This window comes from Rhinoraja longicauda, chromosome 34 (genome assembly GCF_053455715.1).
Source record: "Rhinoraja longicauda isolate Sanriku21f chromosome 34, sRhiLon1.1, whole genome shotgun sequence".
Classification (NCBI taxonomy): Eukaryota; Metazoa; Chordata; class Chondrichthyes; order Rajiformes; family Arhynchobatidae; genus Rhinoraja; species Rhinoraja longicauda.
This window is the reverse complement of record NC_135986.1, coordinates 2,753,557-2,778,000: the sequence shown is the minus strand read 5'-3', so window position 1 is coordinate 2,778,000 and position 24,444 is coordinate 2,753,557. Positions and strand designations below refer to the sequence as shown.

Sequence of the window (24,444 nt, the reverse complement as noted above, 5' to 3'; positions counted from 1 at the left end):
CTGCAGCACTTTGTGAATATGTTCAATGGTGGCTTTGTGTAAGGCCAATCGGGGAAGTCGACACCCATGATGGACCGGGCAGTGTCCACCACTGTAATCGTTCTTCCTAGTCATAGAGTGATACAGCGTGGAAACAGGCCCTTCGGCCCAACATGCCCACACCGGCCGACATGCCCCAGCTGCACTAGTCCCACCTGCCCGCGTTTGGTCCATATTCCTCCAAACCTGTCCTATCCGTGTACCTGTCCAACCGTTTCTTAAAAGTTGGGATAGTCCCAGCCTCAACTACCTCCGCAGGCAGCTCGTTCCATTACACCCACCACCCTCTGTGTGGAAAAGTTGCCCCTCGGTTTCCTATTCGTTGTTGCAGCTGACTCACAAAGAGCTCCAGTGTTGTCTGTTAAAGAATCTCAGCCAAATCCTCCCCATTTACAGGGCGCCAGGGACCCGGGTTCGGTCCTGCACATTCTCCCCGTCACCCGCCTGGGTTTTCTCCGGGTGCATAGGTTTCCTCCCGCACTCCAAAGGCGTGCGGGCTTGTAGGTTGGACACAAAGTGCTGGAGTAACTCAGCGGGACAGGCGGCACCTCTGGAGAGAAGGAACGGGCGACGTTTCAGGCCGAGATCCAAGTTTCATTGGCTTCTGGAAAATTGACCCTGGTGTGTGTAGGATAGAACTAGTGTGATCGATGGTCGGGGTGGACTCTGTGGGCTGAAAGGCCTGTTTCTACACTATCTAAACAATAGACAATAGGTGCAGGAGGAGGCCATTCGGCCCTTTGAGCCAGAACCGCCATTCAATGTGATCATGGCTGATCATTCTCAATCAGTACCCCGTTCCTGCCTTCTCCCCATACCCCCTGACTCCGCTATCCTTAAGAACTCTATCTAGCTCTCTCTTGAATGCATTCAGAGAATTGGCCTCCACTGCCTTCTGAGGCAGAGAATTCCACAGATTCACAACTCTCTGACTGAAAAAGTTTTTCCTCATCTCAGTTCTAAATGGCCTACCCCTTATTCTTAAACTGTGGCCCCTTGTTCTGGACTCCCCCAACATTGGGAACATGTTTCCTGCCTCTAATGTGTCCAACCCCTTAACAGGCGGCACGGTAGCGCAGCGGTAGAGTTGCTGCTTTACAGCGAATGCAACGCCGGAGACTCGGGTTCGATCCTGACTACGGGTGCTGCACTGTAAGGAGTTTGTACGTTCTCCCCGTGACCTGCGTGGGTTTTCTCCGAGATCTTCGGTTTCCTCCCACACTCCAAAGACGTACAGGTATGTAGGTTAATTGGCTGGGTAAATGTAAAAATTGTCCCTAGTGGGTGTAGGATAGTGTTAATGTACGGGGATCGCTGGGTGGCACGGACTTGGAGGGCCGAAAAGGCCTGTTTCCGGCTGTATATATATGATATGATATACATTTCGATAAGATCCCCTCTCATCCTTCTAAATTCCAGTGTATACAAGCCCAGTCGCTCCAGTCTTTCAACATACGACAGTCCCGCCATTCCTGGGATTAACCTGGTGAACCTACGCTGCACGCCCTCAATAGCAACAATATCCTTCCTCAAATTTGGAGACCAAAACTGCACACGGTACTCCAGGTGCGGTCTCACTAGGGCCCTGTACAACTGCAGAAGGACCTCTTTGCTCCTATACTCAACTCCTCTTGTTATGAAGGCCAACATTCCATAGTTACATAAACTAAATTAAACTAAACTAGTCATAAACCCCAGACAATGTGTGTCCAGGCAAACATGAACACCAACTGCCACCTGGTGGCCAATTGTACAAGTGCAAGTTCCAGGTATCTACAAAACCCTCCTGCAGTTATGTAGCGGCCTAGAAACATAGAAAATAGGTGCAGGAGGAGGCCATTCGGTCCTTTGAGCCAGCACCGCCATTCATTGCGATCACGGCTGATCGTCCACAATCAGTAACCCGTGCCTGCCTTCTCCCCATATCCCTTGATTCCACTAGCCCCTAGAGCTCTATCTAACTCTCTCTTAAATCCATCCAGTGAATCGGCCCCCGCTGCCCTCTGTGGCAGAGAATTCCACAGACCCACAACTCTCTGGGTGAAAAAGTTTTTTCTCACCTCAGTTTTAAATGGCCTCCCCTTTATTCTTAGACTGTGTGTGTGTGACCCCTGGTTCTGGACTCCCCCAACATTGGGAACATAGGAGACCGCAGCACCCAGAGAAAATCCATGGGGGGGGTGCGTTGATTCTGCTAGCCCCTAGAGCTCTATCTAACTCTCTTTTAAATCCATCCAGTGACCCCCACCACCAGGCGAGTGATGTGCTGGACTTTGATGCAAGATGGTCTGTGGATAAGAGTCGATAATTGATACCTCAACAGCCTTGGTGAAGCTGTATCCGGAATGTTCTGTTCAGGTCTGGACTTCCTGCCCGAGGAAGGGGGATATCCTGGCAAGAGAAGGAAGCAGAACAGATTCCTTGCATTGATTCCCGCACGGAAAGATTCAGCAAGGCGTTTAGCAAGGAGTTGAGGAGGAATCCCTTCAGTCAGAGGGTGGGTGAATCCGTGGAATTCGTCGCCACAGATGGCTGTGGAGGTCAAGTCTAGTTTAGTGTAGTTTGGGAGAGAAAAGGCCCTTCGCCCCACTGAGTCCGTTCCCCCCCGCACACTAACACTACCCTACAGCCACCAGGGACAATTTACAATTCTACCGAGCCAATTAAACCTACAAAACCTGTACGTCTTTGGAGCGTGGGAGGAAACCGGAGCACCCGGAGAAAAAACCCGCGCAGGTCACGGGGAGAACGTGCAAACTCCGTACAGGCAGCGCCCGTAGTCAGGATCGAACCCGGGTCTCCGGCGCTGCATTCGCTGTAAGGCAGCAACTCTACCGCTGCGCCACCGTGCCGACCACAATACAATCAACAAATGCCTTCTAAGATGGAGAAGTCTGAAGAAGGGTCTCGACCTGAAACGTCGCCCATTCCTTCTCTCCTGAGATGCTGCCCGACCCGCTGAGTTACTCCAGCATTTTGTGAAATAAATACCTTCGATTTGTACCAGCATCTGCAGTTATTTTCTTACACTAAGATGGAGAATGACAGATTCTTGATTCTGCTCCTTGAAATTATGAACTGGGGCGTTCATTTCTAGTGATTAAAACGACGAGAGGGGATTTAATGGGAGCCAAAATTCATAAGTGATGGGTGTAGAATCAGGCCATTCGGCCCGTCAGGTCTACTCCGCCATGGCTGATCTATCTCTCCCTCCTAACCCCATTCTCCTGCCTTCTCCCCATAACTCCTGACACCCGCACTGATCAAGAATCTATCTATCTCTGCCTTAAATATATCCATTGACTTGGCCTCCACAGCCGTCTGTGGCAAAGAATCCCACAGATTCACCACACTCTGACTAAAGAAACTTCTCCTCATCTCCGTCCTAAAAGAACGTCCTTTAATTCTGAGGCCGTGCCCTCTGGTCCTAGACTCTCCCACTAGTGGAAACATCCTCTCCACATCCACTCTATCCAGGCCGCTCACTGTTCTGTACGTTTCAATGAGGTTCCCCCGCCTCATTCTTCTAAGCTCCAGCGAGTACAGGCCCAGTGCTGACAAACGCTCATCGTACGTTAACCCACTCATTCCTGGGATCGTTCTTGTAAACCTCCTCTGGACCCTCTCCAGAGCCGGCACGTCCTTCCTCAGATACGGGGCCCAAAGTTGCTCCACAATACTCCAAATGCGGCCCGGCCAGCGCCTTATAAAGCCTCAGTATTGCATCCCTGTTTTTATATACAAGCCCTCTCGAAATAAATGCTGGCGTTGAGTTTGCTTTCTTGAGGGTGCGGAGGGCAAATCCCCCAGTTCACTCTCCTCACCGGCCCTTGTTCCTCACATCTGCCATCGCTGGCTCATTCCTCTCTGGTTCAGGAGGCATCTTCAGGAGTGAGACGAGAAATATTTAGCGGGTGCGAAGGAACTGCAGGTGCAGACGCTGGTTTAAACCGAAGATAGACACACAAGGAAAGCCGGAGTAACTCAGCGGGACAGGCAGCATCTCTGGAGAGAAGGAATGGGTGATGTTCGATTTGGGGCATAGAAACATAGAAAATAGGTGCAGGAGGAGGCCATTCGGCCCTTTGAGCCAGCACCGCCATTCATTGTGATCATGGCTGATCATCCACAATCAGTAACCCGTGCCTGCCTTCTCCCCACATCTCTTGATTCCGCTAGCCCCCAGAGCTCTGTTTAACTCTTAAATCCATCCAGTGAATCGGCCTCCACTGCCCTCTATGGCAGAGAATTCCACAAATTCACAACTCTCTGGGTTTTTTCTCACCGCAGTTTTAAATGATCTCCCCTTTATTCTAAGACGGTGTGGCCCCTGGTTCTGGACTCCCCCAAAATTGGGAACATTTTAGACAATAGACAAATAGCCCTTCGAGCCAGCACCGCCATTCAATGTGATCATGGCTGATCGTTCTCAATCAGTACCCCGTTCCTGCCCTCTCCCCGTACCCCCTGACTCCGCTATCCTTAAGAGCTCTTTCTAGCTCTCTCTTGAATGCATTCAGAGAATTGGCCTCCACTGCCTTCTGAGGCAGAGAATTCCACAGATTGACAACTCTCACAATTCACAAGCTAGATTTTTCCTGCATCTAGCTTGTCCGTTCCTTTTATAATTTTGTACGTCTCTGTAAGGATCCCCCTCTCATCCTTCTAAAGGGTCGAGACCCTTCTTCAGAAATTATTTAGGTTCAGGCTTCTTCAGATTGAAGGTGGACGAGAGGGAACTGGGTAAAGGCCAGAAAAAATCAGGGGCGTTCACAGATGACCGAGGATGGGTGCAGCCCACAATGGTCCATTGTTGGATGGGAAAGAGGGATGGAAGGAAGTGTACAGTGGAATGACTAGGTGGGGAGGGATGGAGAGAGAGGGAAAGCAAGGGTTACTTGAACCTAGAGATGTCAATGTTCATACCGCTGGGGTGTAAGCCACCCAAGTGAAATATCAGGTGCTGTTCCTCCAATTTGTGCGCTGGGCCTCACTCTGAGAGTGGAATTTAGAAGGATGAGAGGGGATCTTATCGAAACGTATAAGATTATTGAGGGGTTGGACACGTTAGAGGCAGGAAACATGTTCCCAATGTTGGGGGAGTCCAGAACCAGGGGCCACACAGTTTAAGAATAAGGGGTAGGCCATTTAGAACGGAGATGAGGAAAAACATTTTCAGTCAGAGAGTTGTAAATCTGTGGAATTCACTGCCTCAGAAGGCAGTGGAGGCCAATTCTCTGAATGCATTCAAGAGAGAGTTAGATAGAGCTCTTAAGGATAGCGGAGTCAGGGGGTATGGGGAGAAGGCAGGAACGGGGTACTGATTGAGAATGATCAGCCATGATCACATTGAATGGCGGTGCTGGCTCGAAGGGCCGAATGGTCTCCTCCTGCACCTATTGTCTATTGGAGAAGGCCCAGGACAGAAAGGTCAGTGTGGGAATGTGGAGGGATGGGGGAGTTAGAGTGTTTGGCAACCGGGAGATCCTTGTGTCCACATTATACTGTGCTCAATGCTGGGAGATGGGATTAATACTGGCAGGAGCCGATGGGCTGAATGGCCTGCTTCCCTGCTGGTTTATTCAATAGTAGAAAAATAGACGGCCCTTCATGTATTCCAACTCCCCTCCCTCTCTCCCTCCCTCCATCTCAGGCCTCCCTCCCTCCCTCCCTCTCTCCTTCCCTCCCTCCCTCCCTCCCTCCCTCACTCCCTCCCTCCCTCCCTCCCTCCCTCCCTCCATCTCAAGCCCCCTCCACTCCGCTCCCCTCTCTCTCCCTCTCCTCCCCTCCCTCCCTCCATCTCAAGCCCACTCCCTTCTCCTCTCCTCTCCCTCCCTCCCTCCCTCCCTCCCTCCCTCCCTCCCTCCCTCCCTCCCTCCCTCCCTCCATCTCAAGCCCCCTCCACTCCCCTCCCCTCTCTCTCCCTCTCCTCCCCTCTCTCCCTCCAACTCAAGCCCACTCCCTCCCTCCCTCCCTCCCTCCCTCTCCCTCCCTCCCTCCCTCTCCCTCTCCCTCTCCCCCATCCCTCCCTCCCTCCCCCTGGGGCGGTGAACGCCGCAGTCCAGCTGCGCTCCAGCGGTTTCTGTGTCACAACTGCTGGGATTTTTTAAAGTGGGAATGTTGGCAATTGCCGGGTTTGGGTGGAGCTCCAGACGTGGAGAGCTGGAGAGGAACTGGGGCGCTCCCCACCCCCCGTCTGTGTGAGGAAAGGAAGGGGTCCGGGCTTGGAGCCGGGGTGAGTTTGCTGGAGCCGGGCCGGGCCGGGCAGGGACCTGAAACTCGGCTTCAAAGTCGCAGCTGGTTTTAATTTCTCTTTAAAACTTTGCACTAAGACCTTGTGCGAAAAAAAACAACTCAGTTCGGAAACCCATTTTACGTTCAGAAATTTTCTGCACGACCTTTCAGAAGCTTTCTAAACTAACGTTATAATCAGGAACTTTCTATTCCAACTTTCTAATCAACTTTCTCAAACTTTCTATTCCAACTTTCTCAAACTTTCTAAAACAACTTTCTGAAACTTCCTTAAACCAACTTTCTCAAACTTTCTAAACAACTTTTTCAGAAACTTTCTATTCCAACTTTCTCAAACTTTATATTCCAACTTTCTCAAACTTTCTAATCCAACTTTCAGAAACTTCCTAATCCAACTTTCTAAAGAAACTTCCTAATCCAACTTTCTATTCCAACTTTCTATTCCAACTTTCTATTCCAACTTTCTATTCCAACTTTCTGAAATTTCCTTAAACCAATTTTCTCAAACTTTCTAAACCAACTTTCTCAAACTTTTTATTCCAACTTTCTCAGACTTTTTATTCCAACTTTCTCAAACTCTCTAAACCAACTTTCTCAAACTCTCTAAACCAACTTTCTCAAACTCTCTAAACCAACTTTCTCAAACTTTCTATTCCAACTTTCTCAAACTTTCTATTCCAACTTTCAGAAACTTCCTTGAACCAACTTTCTTAAACTTTCTAAACAACTTTCTCAAACTTTCTTAAACCAACTTTCAGAAACTTTCTAAACAAACGTTCTCAGACTTTCTATTCCAACTTTCAGAAACTTCCTTAAATCAACTTTCTCAAACTTCCTTAAACCAACTTTCTCAAACTTTCTATTCCAACTTTCTCAAACTTTCTGAATCTTTCCCAACCAACTTTCTGCTGTGAAACTTTGCACCCGGAAGTCGGGCAGAGCGGAGGAAACTGGCCCGGAGACGCCTGGAATAAGTAAATGTTTTAAAGGGATTCGGGCGGCCAATGTGGGAGATGTATCCGCGGCTCCAGGGGTCGTGGTTTGGGCCGGGGGGCGGCGGCGAGACCCGCAGGGTGGGTGAGGGGGTTTGTCACAGGAGTCAGTCTCTGGTGTAGAGAGAAGGGACCCTTCACCCCTTCCCCTCCCCTCCCTCCCCTCCCCACCTCCCCCTCTCAACTTCCCCCTCTCTCCTCCCCTCTCCACTCCTCTCCCTCCTCTCCTCTCCCCCTCTCTCCTCCCCTCTCCCCCTCCTCCCCCTCTTCTCTTCCCCTCTCCCCCTCCTCCCCCTCTCCTCCTCCCCCTCTCATCTTCCCCTCTCCCTCTCCTCCTCCCCTCTCCCCTCCTCCCCCTCTCCTCTTCCCCTCTCCCCCTCCTCCCCCTCTTCTCTTCCCCTCTCTCCTCCCCTCTCCTCTCCCCCTCTCCTCTCCCTCTCCTCTTCCCCTCTCCCCCTCCTCCCCCTCTCCTCTTCCCCTCTCTCCTCTTCCCCCTCTCCTCTTCCCCCTCTCCTCTTCCCCTCTCCTCTTCCCCCCCTCTCCTCTTCCCCCTCTCCTGTTCCCCTCTCCTCTCCTCCTCTTCCCCCCTCTTCCTCTCCCCTCTCCTCCCCCTCTCCTCTTACCTCCCCTCCCCTCTTCCCCCTCTCCCCTCATCTCCCCTCTCCCCTCATCTCCCCTCTCCCCTCATCTCCCTCTCTCCCCCCCCCTCCTCTCTCCCCTCATCTCCCCTCTCCCCTCATCTCCCTCTCCTCTCCCCCTCTCCTCCCCTCATCTTCCCAATATCATCCGTCCCCTCTCACCCCCTCTCCTCTTCCCTCTCTCCTCTTCCCCCCTCCTCTTCCCCCTCTCCTCTTCCCCCTCTCCTCTTCCCCCTCTCCCCTCCCCCCCTCCCTCATCTCCCCCCATACCTCATCCCCCCTCTTACCCCCCTCCCTTCCCCTCCGCACCCCTCCCTTGAAGGGAGGGAGAGAGGGGGGTGTCAGGGGAGGCAGAGGTGGGAGCATCGTGGGAAGGGTGGAGAGAGGGAGGGGGAGCGCCCTGTGGGGAGGGGGAGGGGGAGGGAGGGACAGGAGGGGCAGGGGGTGGGATGGCCTGCTGGAGTTAGACGTGGTCCAATCTATTCTAACCTCCTCCCCTCTCATCTGCACCCCACCCCCTCCTCTCCTCTCCTCATCCCCTCTCCATCTCTCTCCCCGCTCCTCCCCTCCCCTTTCCACACTCCTTCTCCCCCTCTCCTCCTCTCTCCTACTCCCCCTCTCCCCACTCCCCCCTCTCCTTCTCACCCTCTCTTTCCCCTTTCCTCACCCACTTCCCCTCTCCCCCCATTCTCCTCCCCCATCTCCCCTCTCCCTCCCCTTTCTCCACTCTCCTCCCCTCTCCCACTCTTCCCCCTCTCCTACTCCCCCCTCTCCCACTCTCCCCCTCCTCCCCCCTTTTCCCCCCTCTTCCAATCTCCCCCCTCCCCCCCCCTCCTCCCCTTTCCTCCACCTCCTCCCCTCTCCCCTCCTCTCCCACTCTCCACCTCCTCCCCTCTCCCCTCCTCTCCCACTCTCCACCTCCTCCCCTCTCCTTTTCCCCCTCGCCTCCCCTCTCCTCTCTCCTACTCCCCCCACACCCCTTCCTCATCCTCCCCTCTCCCCCAGCTGCAGCAGCATGTAATGGACGTGGGACCGCCCGTCTCCGGTTGTTCCCACTCGGACCCTGAACGTTCCGGGTCTCCTGGGCGGAGAGCGGGCTTCCCGGGCTGAGCGGAGTGTTGGCGGGGGCGGGGAGTGGGGGCTGCCCGGCGCGGGCCGCCCGGACCCCCGGAAGGTTGAGAACGGGGCGCTGGGGCACTGCGCGGCCGGGCCGCCCCTCGGCCAGCCGGCGCCCCTCGGCCAGCCGGCGCCCCTCGGCCCGGACCCCGAGCTGCCCATCATGGACTGGGAGGCGCTGGAGCAGCACATCGAGGGGCTCCAGCGACAGGAGACAGAGCGAAGGGCCAGGGAGGGGCCCCGGCCACAGCCCCCCCACCCTCCAGCCTCGGTGAGAAGCCACCCGCTCGCGTGGGGGGGGGGGGAGAGGGGGCAAAATACTCGGCTGGTCGGGCAGTATCTGTGGAGCGATGGGAGGGAAGGCGAAGGTGATCACGCCAGTATCAAAGGGCCAAATGGTCTCCTCCTGAACATATTTTCTAAGTATGTTCGATGTAACACGAGACGTGGGAACACGGGACGGGGAACTCGGAACCTGAGAACATGGGATGGGAGAACACGTGACGGGAACACGGGATGGGGAACATGGGACGGGAGAACACGTGATAGGGGAACACGGGATGGGGAACATGGGATGGGGAAACACGGGAGATAGGAACACGGGATGGGGAACATGGGAGAGAGGAACACGGGATGGGGAACACGGGAGATAGGAACACGGAACCTGAGAACATGGGACGGGAGAACACGTGACAGGGGAACATGGGAGAGAAGAACATGGGGCGGGGAACACGGGAGACAGGAACACGGGACATGGGAAAGTGACGTCACCACCCCGCGCCTCACATGGCCCGGGCAGCCGCCATTGGTGGAGCGGGAGCACGTGGCCGCTGGCTGGGTGAGGTCACGTGGGGTGACGTCACCTTTTGTCCCTTATTTTGGGAGTGAGGAAGTTGGCAACCGTACTAATACGGGACAAGGGCGGTCCCGTACGGGACAAACTAATTTAGCTCAAAATACGGGACGTCCCGGCTAATACGGGACAGTTGGCAACCCTAGGGTGAGGTGGCAACCCATTGGAGAGGAAGGTAGACACAAAATGCTGGAGTAACTCAGCGGGTCAGGCAGCATCTCTGGAGAGGAGGAATGGGTGACGTTTCGGGTCGAGACCAAAGGGTCCTCTCCACCGGGCCCGCGCCGACCAGCGATCCCCGCACACTAACACTATCCTACACCCACTAGGAACAATAAGGTCTGTTTCCACGCTGTGTGACTCTATGACACGAAACGCCTTCAGAAGAATCACCTCTTATAGACAATAGGTGCTGGAGGAGGCAATTCGGCCCCTCGAGCCAGCACCGCCATTCAATGTGATCATGGCTGATCATCCACAATCAGTACCCCGTTCCTGCCCTCTCCCCATACCCCCTGACTCCGCTATCCTTAAGAGCTCTATCCAGCTCTCTCTTGAATGCATTCAGAGAATTGGCCTCCACTGCCTTCTCAGGCAGAGAATTCCACAGATTCACGACTCTCTGACTGAAAAAGTTTTTCCTCATCACTGTTCTAAATGGCCTACCCCTTATTCTTAAACTGTGGCCCCTGGTTCTGGACTCCCCCAACATTGGGAATATGTTTCCTGCCTCTAACGTGTCCAACCCCTTAATAATCTTATACGTTTCGATAAGATCCCCTCTCATCCTTCTAAATTCCAGTGTGTACAAGCCTAGTCAATAGACAATAGACAATAGACAATAGGTGCAGGAGTAGGCCATTCAGCCCTTCGAGCCAGCACCGCCATTCAATGCGATCATGGCTGATCACTCTCAATCAGTACCCCGTTCCTGCCTTCTCCCCATACCCCCTCACTCCGCTATCCTTAAGAGCTCTATCCAGCTCTCTCTTGAAAGCATCCAACGAACTGGCCTCCACTGCCTTCTGAGGCAGAGAATTCCACACCTTCACCACCCTCTGACTGAAAAAGTTCTTCCTCATCTCCGTTCTAAATGGCCTACCCCTTATTCTTAAACTGTGGCCCCTTGTTCTGGACTCCCCCAACATTGGGAACATGTTATCTGCCTCTAATGTGTCCAATCCCCTAATTATCTTATATGTTTCAATAAGATCCCCCCTCATCCTTCTAAATTCCAGTGTAGACAAGCCCAATCGCTCCAGCCTTTCAACATACGACAGCCCCGCCATTCCGGGAATTAACCTAGTGAACCTACGCTGCAAGCCCTCCATAGCAAGAATATCCTTCCTCAAATTTGGAGACCAAAACTGCACACAGTACTCCAGGTGCGGTCTCACCAGGGCCCGGTACAACTGTAGAAGGACCTCTTTGCTCCTATACTCAACTCCTCTTGTTACGAAGGCCAACATTCCATTGGCTTTCTTCACTGCCTGCTGTACCTGCATGCTTCCTTTCATTGACTGATGCACTAGGACACCCAGATCTCGTTGAACTCCCCCTCCTCCTAACTTGACACCATTCAGATAATAATCTGCCTTTCTATTCTTACTTCCAAAGTGAATAACCTCACACTTATCTACATTAAACTGCATCTGCCATGTACCCGCCCACTCACACAACCTGTCCAAGTCACCCTGCAGCCTTATTGCATCTTCCTCACAATTCACACTACCCCCCAACTTAGTATCATCTGCAAATTTGCTAATGGTACTTTTAATCCCTTCGTCTAAGTCATTAATGTATATCGTAAATAGCTGGGGTACCAGCACCGAACCTTGCGGTACCCCACTGGTCACTGCCTGCCATTCCGAAAGGGACCCATTTATCCCCACTCTTTGCTTTCTGTCTGTCAACCAATTTTCTATCCATGTCAGTACCCTACCCCCAATACCATGTGCCCTAATTTTGCCCACTAATCTCCTATGTGGGACCTTGTCGAAGGCTTTCTGAAAGTCGAGGTACACCACATCCACTGACTCTCCCTTGTCAATTTCCCTAGTTACATCCTCAAAAAATTCCAGTAGATTTGTCAAGCATGATTTCCCCTTCGTAGATCCATGCTGACTCGGAATGATCCCGTTACTGCTATCCAAATGCTCAGCAATTTCGTCTTTTATAATTGACTCCAGCATCTTCCCCACCACTAATGTCAGACTAACTGGTCTATAATTACCCGTTTTCTCTCTCCCTCCTTTCTTAAAAAGTGGGATAACATTTGCTATCCTCCAATCCACAGGAACTGATCCTGAATCTATAGAACATTGAAAAATGATCTCCAATGCTTCCACTATTTCTAGAGCCACCTCCTTAAGTACTCTGGGATGCAGACCATCAGGCCCTGGGGATTTATCAGCCTTCAGTCCCATCAGTCTACCCAAAACCATTTCCTGCCTAATGTGGATTTCCTTCAGTTCCTCCATCACCCTAGGTTCTCCGGCCCCTAGAACATTTGGGAGATTGTGTGTATCTTCCTCAGTGAAGACAGATCCAAAGTAACGGTTTAACTCGTCTGCCATTTCTTTGTTCCCCATAATAAATTCCCCTGCTTCTGTCTTCAAGGGACCCACATTTGCCTTGACTATTTTTTTCCTCTTCACGTACCTAAAAAAACTTTTGCTATCCTCCTTTATATTATTGGCTAGTTTACCCTCGTACCTCATCTTTTCTCCCCATATTGCCTTTTTAGTTAACTTTTGTTGCTCTTTAAAAGAGTCCCAATCCTCTGTCTTCCCACTCTTCTTTGCTACGTTATACTTCCTCTCCTTAATTTTTATGCTGTCCCTGACTTCCCTCGTCAGCCACAGGTGTCTCTTACTCCCCTTAGAGTCTTTCCACCTCTTTGGAATAAATTGATCCTGCAACCTCTGCATTATTCCCAGGAATACCTGCCATTGCTGTTCTACCGTCTTCCTTGCTAGGGCCTCCTTCCAATCAATTTTGGCCAGCTCCCGCCTCATGCCTCTGTAATCCCCTTTGCTATACTGTAATACCGACACTTCCGATTTTCCCTTCTGCCTTTCCATTTGCAGAGTAAAACTTATCATGTTGTGATCACTGCCTCCTAATGGCTCTTTTACCTCTAGTCCCCTTATTAGATTTATTAGATCAGGATCATTACACAACACTAAATCCAGAATTGCCTTCTCCCTGGTAGGCTCCAGTACAAGCTGTTCTAAGAATCCATCTCGAAGGCACTCTACAAACTCTCTTTCCTGGGGTCCATTTCCAACCTGATTTTCCCAGTCTACCTGCATGTTGAAATCTCCCATAACCACCGTAGCATTACATTTTTGACACGCCAATTTTATCTCCTGATTCAACTTGCACCCTATGTCGAGGCTACTGTTTGGGGGCCTATAGATAACTCCCATTAGGGTCTTTTTACCCTTACAATTTCTCATTTCTATCCATACTGATTCAACATCTCCTGATTCTATGTCACCCCTTGCAAGGGAATGAATATCATTCCTTACCATCAGAGCAACCCCACCCCCTCTGCCCACCTGTCTGTCTTTTCTATACGTTGTGTACCCCTGGATATTCAGTTCCCAGCCCTGGTCCTCTTGTAACCATGTCTCAGTGATCCCTACAACATCATACTTGCCCATGACTAACTGAGCCTCAAGCTCATCCACTTTATTTTTTATACTACGCGCATTTAAGTACAACACTTTAACTTCTGTATTTACCTCCCCTCTCACATCGTTCACAATTGGCCCTGCCCTTAATTTCTTTTCCCCTCTAGAACTTCTGTTCCCATTCTTCCGAGAGTCTTTTGCAATATCTCCTGTATTCCCTTTTACCTCATCTTCATATTCACAATTTGTTAACCCCTCCCCCCCACTACTTAGTTTAAAGCCACAGGTGTCGCACTAGCAAACCTGCCTGCCAGAATGTTTTTCCCCCTGCTGTTAAGATGCAACCCGTCCCTTTTGTACAAGTCACCCCTAGCCCAGAAGAGATCCCAGTGGTCCAGAAATCTAAATCCCTGCTCTCTGCACCAGTCCCTCAGCCATAAATTCATACCCTCTATCTCTCTGTTCCTGGCCTCACCAGCACGAGGTACCGGTAGCAGTCCAGAGATAACCACCTTCGACGTCCTACTTCTCAGTCTTTTTCCCAACTCTCTAAACTCCCGCTGTAGCACCTCCTTCCTCTTCCGCCCGACGTCATTCGTGCCCACGTGCACAACGACTTCAGGTTGATCGCCTTCCCTCACTAGGATTTTCTGAAGCCGGTCCGTGATGTGTTGAACCCTGGCACCAGGGAGGCAACAGACCATCCTCAAGTCCCTCCTGCTGCCACAGAATCTTCTGTCCGTCCCTCGGACTATGGAGTCACCGACCACTACGGCTCTTCCAGACTTCGGTCTCCCCTGTCGAGTATCCTTGCCAACAGGTCCGCCACTCGGTCTGGAAACGTCTTCTGCCCCGACAGTTCCCAAGAGGGTATACCTAGTCGCTCCAGTCTTTCAACATACGACAGGTCTCGTTGTACGTCCCCTTTTCCTTGACGGTTTCTGTCTCTCTCCCCCCCCCCCCCCCCCACACACAGCCGGTGGGTCGGAGACGGGCGGAGGGGATGCAGCGCCTGGTGTCGTGGCCGCGGGCGGACAGCACGGCCTGGAGAGCGATGGGGGAGACCATGGGGTGTGCGTCACGGTGAGGAGGGAGCGCCCCGCTGTGGGGGGAGGGGGTGAGGGAGGACCGCGCTGTGGAGGGGAGGGAGTACCGCGCTGTGGGGGGGAGGGGGTGAGGGAGGACCGTGCTGTGGGGGAGAGGGAGGACCGCGCTGTGGGGGGGGAGGGGGTGAGGGAGGACCGCGCTGTGGGAGGGAGGGGGTGAGGGAGGGCCGCGCTGTGGGGGGGAGGGGGTGAGGGAGCGTCGTGTTTTGGGGGGGGGGAGGAAGGGAGAGCCGCTCTGTGCGTCGCGGTGAGGAGGGAGCGCCGCACTGTGGGGGGGGAGGGGGTGATGGAGGGCCGCGCTGTGGGGGGGGAGGGGGTGAGGGAGGACCGTGCTGTGGGGGGGGGTGGTGAGGGAGGGCCGCGTTTTGGGGGGACGGGGATGAGGGAGGGAGCACCGCGCTGTGGGGGGGAGAGGGGGATAGGGAAACGCGGGCGAGTTGGGCCGAAGGGCCTGTTTCCACAGTGTATCACTCAGTGTCTCTGTGACCCTGTCTCCGTGTCTCTGTGTCTCTGTGTCTGTGTCTCTGTGTCTCTGTGTCTCTGTGTCCCTGTGTCCCTGTGTCCCCGTGTCTCCGTGTCTCCGTGTCTCTGTCTCTCTGTGTCTCTCTGTGTCTCTGTGTCCCTGTGTCCCTGTGTCCCTGTGTCTCTGTGTCTCTGTGTCCCTGTGTCTCTGTGTCTCTGTGTCTCTGTGTCTCCCTGTGTCCCTGTGTCTCTGTGTCCCTGTGTCCCTGTGTCCCTGTGTCTCTGTGTCCCTGTGTCCCTGTGTCTCTGTGTCTCTGTGTCCCTGTGTCTCTGTGTCTCTGTGTCTCTGTGTCTCTGTGTCTCCCTGTGTCCCTGTGTCTCTGTGTCTCTGTGTCTCTGTGTCTCCCTGTGTCCCTGTGTCTCTGTGTCTCCCTGTGTCCCTGTGTCCCTGTCTCCCTGTGTCTCTGTGTCTCTGTGTCTCTGTGTCCCTGTGTCCCTGTGTCCCTGTGTCTCTGTGTCTCTGTGTCTCTGTGTCTCCCTGTGTCCCTGTGTCTCTGTGTCTCCCTGTGTCCCTGTGTCTCTGTGTCCCTGTGTCCCTGTGTCCCTGTGTCTCTGTGTCCCTGTGTCCCTGTGTCTCTGTGTCTCTGTGTGTCCCTGTGTCCCTGTGTCTCTGTGTCTCTGTGTCTCTGTGTCTCCGTGTCTCCCTGTGTCCCTGTGTCCCTGTGTCTCTGTGTCTCTGTGTCTCCGTGTCTCCCTGTGTCCCTGTGTCTCTGTGTCTCTGTGTCTCCGTGTCTCCGTGTCTCCGTGTGTCTCCGTGTGTCTCCGTGTGTCTCCGTGTGTCTCCGTGTCCCTGTGTCCCTGTGTCTCCGTGTCTCCGTGTCCCCGTGTCCCCGTGTCTCTGTGTCCCTGTGTCCCTGTGTCTCTGTGTCTCTGTGTCCCTGTGTCTCTGTGTCTCTGTGTCTCCCTGTGTCCCTGTGTCTCTGTGTCCCTGTGTCCCTGTGTCCCTGTGTCTCTGTGTCCCTGTGTCCCTGTGTCCCTGTGTCTCTGTGTCTCTGTGTCCCTGTGTCTCTGTGTCCCTGTGTCTCTGTGTCCCTGTGTCCCTGTGTCCCTGTGTCTCTGTGTCTCCGTGTCTCCGTGTGTCTCTGTGTCCCTGTGTCCCTGTGTCCCTGTGTCCCTGTGTCTCTGTGTCTCTGTGTGTCCCTGTGTCCCTGTGTCTCTGTGTCTCTGTGTCTCTGTGTCTCCGTGTCTCCCTGTGTCCCTGTGTCTCTGTGTCTCCGTGTCTCTCTGTGTCTCTGTGTCTCTGTGTCTCCGTGTCTCTCCGTGTGTCTCCGTGTGTCTCCGTGTGTCTCCGTGTGTCTCTGTGTCTCTGTGTCTCCGTGTCTCCGTGTCTCCGTGTGTCTCCGTGTGTCTCCGTGTGTCTCCGTGTGTCCCTGTGTCCCTGTGTCTCCGTGTCTCCGTGTCCCCGTGTCCCTGTGTTGGGGTTTAGGTTCCACAACCGGATGAACCTTCAGCTCTGCTTCATCAACGACAGCAGCAGCGAGAGTGACCCCGAGGATGAGGGGCAAAGGTCACCAGCCGACCCCCCGCCCCAGGTAGGAACCCTGAGGAGGGGGAGAGGGGAGAGAGAGGAGGGAGACGAGGGGGGGGGGAGAGGGGGAGAGGAAGGAAAGGGGAGAGAGGGAGAGGAGGGGGGAAAGGGGAGAGAGGGAGAGAGGAGAGGGGGATGAGGGAGGGGAGAGAAGGGGGAGAGGGAGAGGAGGGAGGGGAGAGAGGAGAGGGAGAGGGAAAGGGGAGGGAGGGGAAGGGGAGAGAGGGAGAGAGGAGGGGGAGAGGAGAGGGGGACGAGGGAGGGAGATGAGGGAGGGGTTGGGGTTGGGCCGTGGCTCGGTGCTGACGGGGGGTGCATTGCCGCGGCAGGGGCCGGTGTTGTCCGGGTGCCGCGGGGCGCTGGAGCGCGAGGCACGGCTCGGCCTGGCGTTGGTGCGGGGACAACTGGAGCAGGAACAACGGCGGCGCAGAGAGAGTCGCAACAACGGCCTGGTGAGAGGAGACCCCCCCCCCCGAGACACCACCCTCACCCTGACCCCCACCCCCCTCAACCCCTTCCCCCACCCCCTCACCCTCAACTAGGTGTTGCCAACTTTTTCACTCCCAAATAAGGGACAAAAGGTGACGTCACCCAGCCAGCGGCCATGTGCTCCCACTCCACCAATGGGGGCTGCCCGGGCCGGGAGGCGGGTTGCTAGGCAACCTCCGTTAGGCGGCACCCAGGCCTCCGGGCCTACACTGTTCGGGCCTACACTGTCCGGGCCTACACTGTCCAGGCCTACACTGTCCGGGCCTACACTGTCCGGGCCTACAGTGCCCGGGCCTACACTGCCCGGGCCTACACTGCCCGGGCCTACACAGCCCGGGCCTACAGCGTCCGGGCCTACAGCGTCCGGGCCTACAGCGTCTGGGCCTACACTGTCCGGGTCTGTTTCCGCGCTGTATCTCTAAAATAAACAAAAATGCAGGTAAACAAATAGAAGCAGTCCTGACCTCCCATCTACCTCGGTACACGTGACAATAAACTAAACTTAAAACTAAGCTAAACTAAACAGTGGAGGTTATGAAAAGAAAGTCTCAAAACAGGGACAGGCAGGGAGAGTGATACAGCACGGAAACAGGCCCTTCGGCCCAACTTGCCCACGCCGGCCAACATGACCCAGCTACACTAGTTCCACCTGCCTGTGTTTGGTCCATATCCCTCCAAACCTGTCCTATCCATGTACCTGTCTAAATGTTTCTTAAATGGTGGGATAGTCCCAGCCTCAACTACCTCCTCTGGCAGCTTGTTCCATACACACTCACCCCTTTGGGGGATGAGGGGTACGGTTGCCAACTGTCCCGTATTAGCCGGGACATCCCGTATTTTGGGCTATATTGGTTTGTCCCGTTCAGGACCACCCTTGTCCCGTATTAGGCCCGGGAGGCGCTGTAGGCCCGGACTCTGTAGGCCCGGACGCTGTAGGCCCGGACGCTGTAGACCCGGACTCTGTAGGCTCGGACGCTGTAGGCCCGGACGCAGTAGGCCCGGACGCTGTAGGCCCGGACCCTGTAGGCTCGGACGCTGTAGGTCCGGATGCAGTAGGCCCGGACGCAGTAGGCCCGGACGCAGTAGGCCCGGACGCTGTAGGCCCGGACCCTGTAGGCCCGGACGCTGTAGGCCCGGACGCTGTAGGCCCGGACTCTGTAGGCCCGGATGCTGTAGGCCCGGACCCTGTAAGCCCGGACTCTGTAGGCCCAGACGCTGTAGGCCCGGACGCTGCAGGCCCGGACAGTGCAGGCCTGGAGGCCCGGGCGGCCGCCATTGGTGGAGCGGGAGCACGTGGCCGCTGGCTGGGTGAGGTCATGTGGGGCGCAGGGCGGTGTCACCTTGTCCCTTATTTGGGAGCGAGATAGTTGGCACCCCTCTCGGCCATTGTGGGTGGTGAAGTTCTCGGCTGACGGGTGAATGGTTTTGTGCCGCAGGGTCCGGGCGTGGGTGTAGAGCGGGCCCTGGAGCACGGAGATCTGCTGGACATGTCCCTGGTCCATGTGCAGCAACTGCAGGTCAACATCCTCTCCCAGATACACCGTAAGTCCAGCATGGGGGAGGCGGGAATGGTGGAGGGGAGAGAATGGTGGGAGAGGGAGTGGAGGAGAGGAGGGTGGATGGAGTAGGGGTGCCAACTTTCTCACTCCTAAATAAGGGACAAAAGGTGACGTCACCACCCCGCGCCCCACGTGACCTCACCTAGCCAGCGGCCACATGCTCCCGCTCCACCAATGGCGGCCGCCCATGCCGGGAGGCGGGTTGCTACACAACCTCCATTAGGCAAACACACTCGGCCCCGCTCCCCGAAAATACTCCGTTAGTCTACACTGTCCGGGCCTACAGCGGCCCCGGGCCTACAGTGTCCGAGCCTATAGTGTCCGGGCCTACAGTGTCCGGGCCTACAGTGTCCGGGCCTACGGTGTCTAGGCTTACAGTGTCCGGGCCTACACTGTCCGGGCCTACAGTGTCCGGGCCTACAGCGCCCCCCGGGTCTAATACGGGACAAGGGCGGTCCCGTACGGGACAAACAAATTTAGCCCAATATACGGGATGTCCTGGGTCATACGGCACAGTTGGCAACCCTAGGGTAGAGTGGAGAAATGGAGGAGAAAATGGTGGTGAGGAAGGAGGAGAGGGGAGGAGGGAATAGTGGCGGACAGAGGGAGTGGAACTTCAAAGGGTGGAAGGAAGGAATAGAGGGTGGCGCAGCAGTAGAGTTGCTGCCTCACGGCGCCAGAGACCCGGGTTCAATCCTGACCACGGGCGCTGTCTGTACGGAGTTTGCACGTTCTCCCCGTGACCTGCATGGGTTTTCTCCGAGTGCTCCGGTTTGGTCCCACACTCCAAAGACTCGCGGGACATGTCGGTTAATCGGCACGTCTGTAAATTGCCCCCTAGTTTAGTTTAGTTTAGTTTAGAGATACAGCGCGGACACAGGCCCTTTCGGCCCACCGGGTCCGCGCCGACCAGCGATCCCCGCACACTAACACTATCCTACACCCACTAGGGACAATTTTTACATTTTACTGAGCCAATTAACATACATACCTGTACGTCTTTGGAGTGTGGAAGGAAACCGAAGATATCGGAGAAAACCCACGCAGGTCACGGGGAGAACGTACAAACTCCGTACAGACAGCGCCCGTAGTCAGGATTGAACCCGGGTCTCCGGCGCAGCATTCGCTGTAAGGCAGCAAACTCGACCGCTGCTCCACCGTGACTGCCCTAGTGTGTACGGGGTGGGTAAAAACGTGGGATAACATCGAACTTGTGCGTGTGAATGAGCGATCGCAGGTTAGCGAGGGGCCTGTTTCCACGCGGTATCCCTGAACTAAACTTAAAAACTCCTGTCCTCAGACTTCAACGGGCAGCTGATGGAGTTGTTGGAGAGCCGGGATGACCTGAGGACAGAGCAGGACGCCATGTTGGTGGAAATTGGAGACCTGACCCACTGACTCAGGGTGAGTGACTCACAGGGTTGCCAACTGTCCCGTATTAGCCGGGACATCCCATCTAAATTGGTTTGTCCCATATGGGACCGCCCTTGTCTCATATTAGGCCCGGGGGGCGCTGTAGGCCTGGGAGGCGCTGTAGGTTCAGACAGTGTAGGCCCGGACACTGTGGGCCCGGACACTGTAGGCCCGGACAGTGTAGGCCCGGACAGTGTAGGCCCGGACAGTGTAGGCCCGGACAGTGTAGGCCCGGACAGTGTAGGCCCGGACAGTCTAGGCCCGGACAGTCTAGGCCCGGACAGTGTAGGCCCGGACAGTGTAGGCCCGGACACTGTAGGTCTGCACAGTGTAGGCCCGAACACTGTAGGCCCGAACACTGTAGGCCCGGACAGAGTAGGCCAGCAGGCCCGGGCGCCGCCTAACAGAGGTTGCGTAGCAACCCGCCTCCCGGCCCGGGCGGCCGCCATTGGTGGGGTTGGAGCACGTGGCCGCTGACTGGGTGATGTCACGTAGGGCGCGGGGTGGTGACGTCACCTTTTGTCCCTTATTTGGGAGTGAGAAAGTTGGCAACCCAATGACCCATCACACAGGCCGGCCCACGGCTGCATCGCTGGAGCCCAGGGGCAAGAGGGTGGCGGTGGTGGCAACTTTAGTTGTTGCTTTAGCTGTAGTTTAGTTTAGAGATACAGTACGGAAGCAGGCCCTTCGGCCCACCTGGTCCGCGCCGACCAGCGATCCCCTAACACTATCCTACACACCCACTAGGGACAATATTTACCTTTATACCAAGCCAATTAACCTACAAAACTGCACGTCTTTGGAGTGTGGGAGGAAACCGAAGATCTCGGAGAAAACCCACGCGGAGAACGTGCAAACTCCGTGCAGACGGCGCCCGTAGTCGGGATCGAACCCGGGTGTTCGGTTTCCTCCCAAACTCCAAAAACATGCAGGTTTGTAGAATTAATTGGCTTGGTAAATGTAAAACCCTAGTGGGTTTAGGGTAGTGTTAGTGTGCGGGGATCGCTGGTCGGCGCGGACCCGGTGGGCCGAAAGGGCCTGTTTCCGTGCTGTATCTCTAAACTAAAATTTGGGATAGTGCTAGTGTGGACGGGTGCCCGCTGGTCGGAGTGGAGTCTGTTGGCCAAAGGGCCCGTTGTATCTCTAAACTAAAACTAAAGTACCTGGAGTACTGTGTGCAAATTTGAGGAAGGATATTCTTGCTATTGAGGGCGTGCAGCGTAGGTTTACTAGGTTAATTCCCGGAATGGCGGGACTGTCATATGTTGAAAGGCTGGAGCGGCTAGGCTTGTATACACTGGAATTTAGAAGGATGAGAGGAGATCTTATCGAAACGTATAAGATTATTAAGGGGTTGGACACGTTAGAGGCAGGAAACATGTTCCCAATGTTGGGGGAGTCCAGAACCAGGGGCCACACTTTAAGAATAAGGGGTAGGCCATTTAGAACGGAGATGAGGAAAAACTTTTTCAGTCAGAGAGTCGTGAATCTGTGGAATTCTCTGCCTCAGAAGGCAGTGGAGGCCAATTCTCTGAATGCATTCAAGAGAGAGCTAGATAGAGCTCTTAAGGATAGCGGAGTCAGGGGGTATGGGGAGAGGGCAGGAACGGGGTACTGATTGTGGATGATCAGCCATGATCACATTGAATGGCGGTGCTGGCTCGAAGGGCCAAATGGCCTCCTCCTGCACCTGCTGTCTGTTGTCTATTGTAAAGATGTGGTGCCCAAAACTTCTCACAATACTTTCAATTGCGGTCTGACCCAGTGCCTTACACCCCTGCGTTTATATTCCAGTCCTCTCTCCGAGTCTGAGAATTTACCGGGGGAAATGTTGAGTTCTGCTTCGAACTGGGAACTGCGGACTAAAATCGTGAGGGAAAGGAACTGCAGATGCTGGCTTACGCCGCGAAAAGGACACAAAATGCCGGATAGGCCGCATCTCCGGAGAGAGACGGAAGGATTTTTGAGGACCAAAATCGTCAGGATTGTTGCCGGAATGGCGGGTCGGACGGGGGCAGGAGATGGCAGGATCTGCGGGAATCCTCTCCGGACGGCCTTCCCGAACAAATCCCACGGAATTCACTTCTGGAACGCCGCAAGGTCTGTGTGCCAAAGGGCACCTTGTGTGCGGTGTTTGTACTCTGAGAGTCTTTGATCTTCGCTGCATGTGGACCGAGACTTTGTACCGAAATGTTTATATCTACGTACATATATATATATATATATATATTTTTTAATAACTGGTTCCTTGTTATTGACCGTCACCCACGGCTGCTGAATAAGTGAATGTTATTCAATGCAGAAGTAAACCTTTATACAGCGAGCGATGATTTATTTTCTCTACGCCAGCATTCTTAGGTCTCACACTCACTCTCTCCATTCTGTCTCTCTGCCAAGTCTAACGCCAACCGATTCGGTACGAACGGGCGGGGATGGGGTGCCAAGGGAGCGCTGCGCCCTGGGGAGAGAGGGGGGGAAGAGAGTTCACAGGCTACAGGAGCAGAATTAGGCCATTGGCCCATCAAGTCTACTCTGCCATTAGGGTTGCCAACTTTCTCACTCCCAAATAAGGGACAAAAGGTGACGTCACCGCCCCGCGCCCCACGTGACCTCACCCAGCCAGCGGCCACGTGCTCCTGCTCCACCAATGGCGGCCGCCCGGTCCGGGAGGCGGGTTGCTATGCAACCTCCGCTATGCGGCGCCCGGGCCTCCAGGCCTACACTGTCTGGACCTATAGCGCCCCCCGGGCCTACAGTGTCCGGGCGTACAGCGGCCCCTGGGCCTACAATGTCTGGGCCTACACTGTCTGGGCCTACAGCGGCCCCCGGGGCCTACAGTGTCGGGGCCTACACTGTCCGGGCCTACAGTGTCCGGGCCTACAGCGCCCCCCGGGCCTAATAAGGGACAAGGACGGTCCTGTTCAGCACAAACCAATTTAGCCCAATATACGGGATGTCATGGCTAATACGGGACAGTTGGCAACCCTAGTCATGGGGGAACCCGCTGTGGGGGGGGGGGGGGGGGTGGGGGCTGTGTGGGGAGGACAAAAGGATGAATCGGTGTGCTTTGTAACTTTGTCAGCGCCGCTACTTGTATTACTTGGGTACACAAGCAATGAACCTCACTGTGCCTTGTCACATGTGACTATGAAGTGTTCCATTCCATGAGTGATAGGAGCAGAACTAGGCCATTCGGCCCGTCAAGTCTACTCCGCCATTCAATCATGGCTGATCTATCTCTCCCTCCTAACCCCATTCTCCTGCCTTCTCCCCATAACCTCTGACACCCACACTAATCAAGAATCTAGTATCTATCTCTGCCTTAAAAATATCCACTGACTTGTGGCCTCCACAGCCGTCTGTGGCAATGAATCCCACAGATTCACCACCCTCTGACTAAAGAAATTCCTCCTCATCTCCTTCCTAAAGGAACGTCCTTTAATTCTGAGGCTGTGCCCTTTGGTCCACTAGTGGAAACATCCTCTCCACATCCACTCTACCCAGGCCTTTCACTAAGGGCCGAAGGGCCTGTTTCCGTGCTGAAAGATGTTATGGAGAGATTAATTAACGGCTCTTGTTGTTGTATCACGCGACAGGCCGATGTAATGGGTTCAATTAGCCATTCACATCCCGTGTGCACTCTGTCCTTACCTGATTAACTCACGTTTGACTGGACCGTGATCTCGATATGTTTTTCTCTCCAGAACAAACTGTTTGCTATCAAAATCTGTCGAGGTAGCAACGGCAGACCAGCTGTTACTCCTTAATGCACCTTGACCTTCTGCCTGTGTGTGTGGTGCGTGTAAGATGCGTGTGAGGTGCGTGTGTGCTGTGTGCGAGTGAGTGTGTGGCGCGGTGTGAGGCTGAAACTGTGAGTGTGGGTGTGTGTATGTGTGTGCGGCGTGTGAGAGCGAGTGTGTGGTGTTTGTGTGTGGTGCGTAAGTGTGTGTGTGAGTGAGTGTGTGTGAGTGTGAATGTGCGTGAGAGAGACTATGAGTGTGTACGTGTGTGAGCTTGTGTGTGCGTGAGAGTGGGATGTTAGTGTGGTGAGCGTGCATGAGTGTGAGTGAGTGTGTGGTCTGTGTGTGGTGTGCGTGTGTGTGAGTGTGTGGTGTGTGTGAATGTGCGTGAGAGAGACTATGAGTGTGTACGTGAGTGTGAGCTTGTGTGTGCGTGAGAGTGGGATGAGTGTGAGTGTGTGGTGTGTGAGTCTGTGGTGCGTGAGTGAGTGTGTGAGTGTGTGGTGTGTGAGTGTGTGTGTGTGAATGAGTGTGCGTGAGTGAGTGTGTGGTGAGTGTG

General features: G+C 54.4%; 1 protein-coding gene across 7 annotated transcripts in view; it reads left to right on the top strand.

Annotated features, from left to right (window-relative positions):
* LOC144609545 (schwannomin-interacting protein 1-like) overlaps positions 1-22,459 on the top strand; it is a 24,826-nt gene extending 2,367 nt beyond the window's left edge. Inside the window, exons 2-9 of one of the 7 annotated variants that reach the window (XM_078428048.1) lie at positions 2,278-2,536; positions 8,927-9,308; positions 14,505-14,611; positions 16,583-16,688; positions 17,014-17,136; positions 18,610-18,715; positions 20,033-20,136; positions 21,940-22,459. In XM_078428048.1, coding sequence (XP_078284174.1) covers positions 9,201-9,308; positions 14,505-14,611; positions 16,583-16,688; positions 17,014-17,136; positions 18,610-18,715; positions 20,033-20,130 — 648 coding nt within the window. In that variant the 5' untranslated portion in view covers positions 2,278-2,536; positions 8,927-9,200 and the 3' untranslated portion in view covers positions 20,131-20,136; positions 21,940-22,459. The other 6 variants (XM_078428050.1, XM_078428049.1, XM_078428051.1 and 3 more) reach the window with 6 other exon arrangements.
* The last annotated feature ends 1,985 nt before the right edge of the window (positions 22,460-24,444 follow it).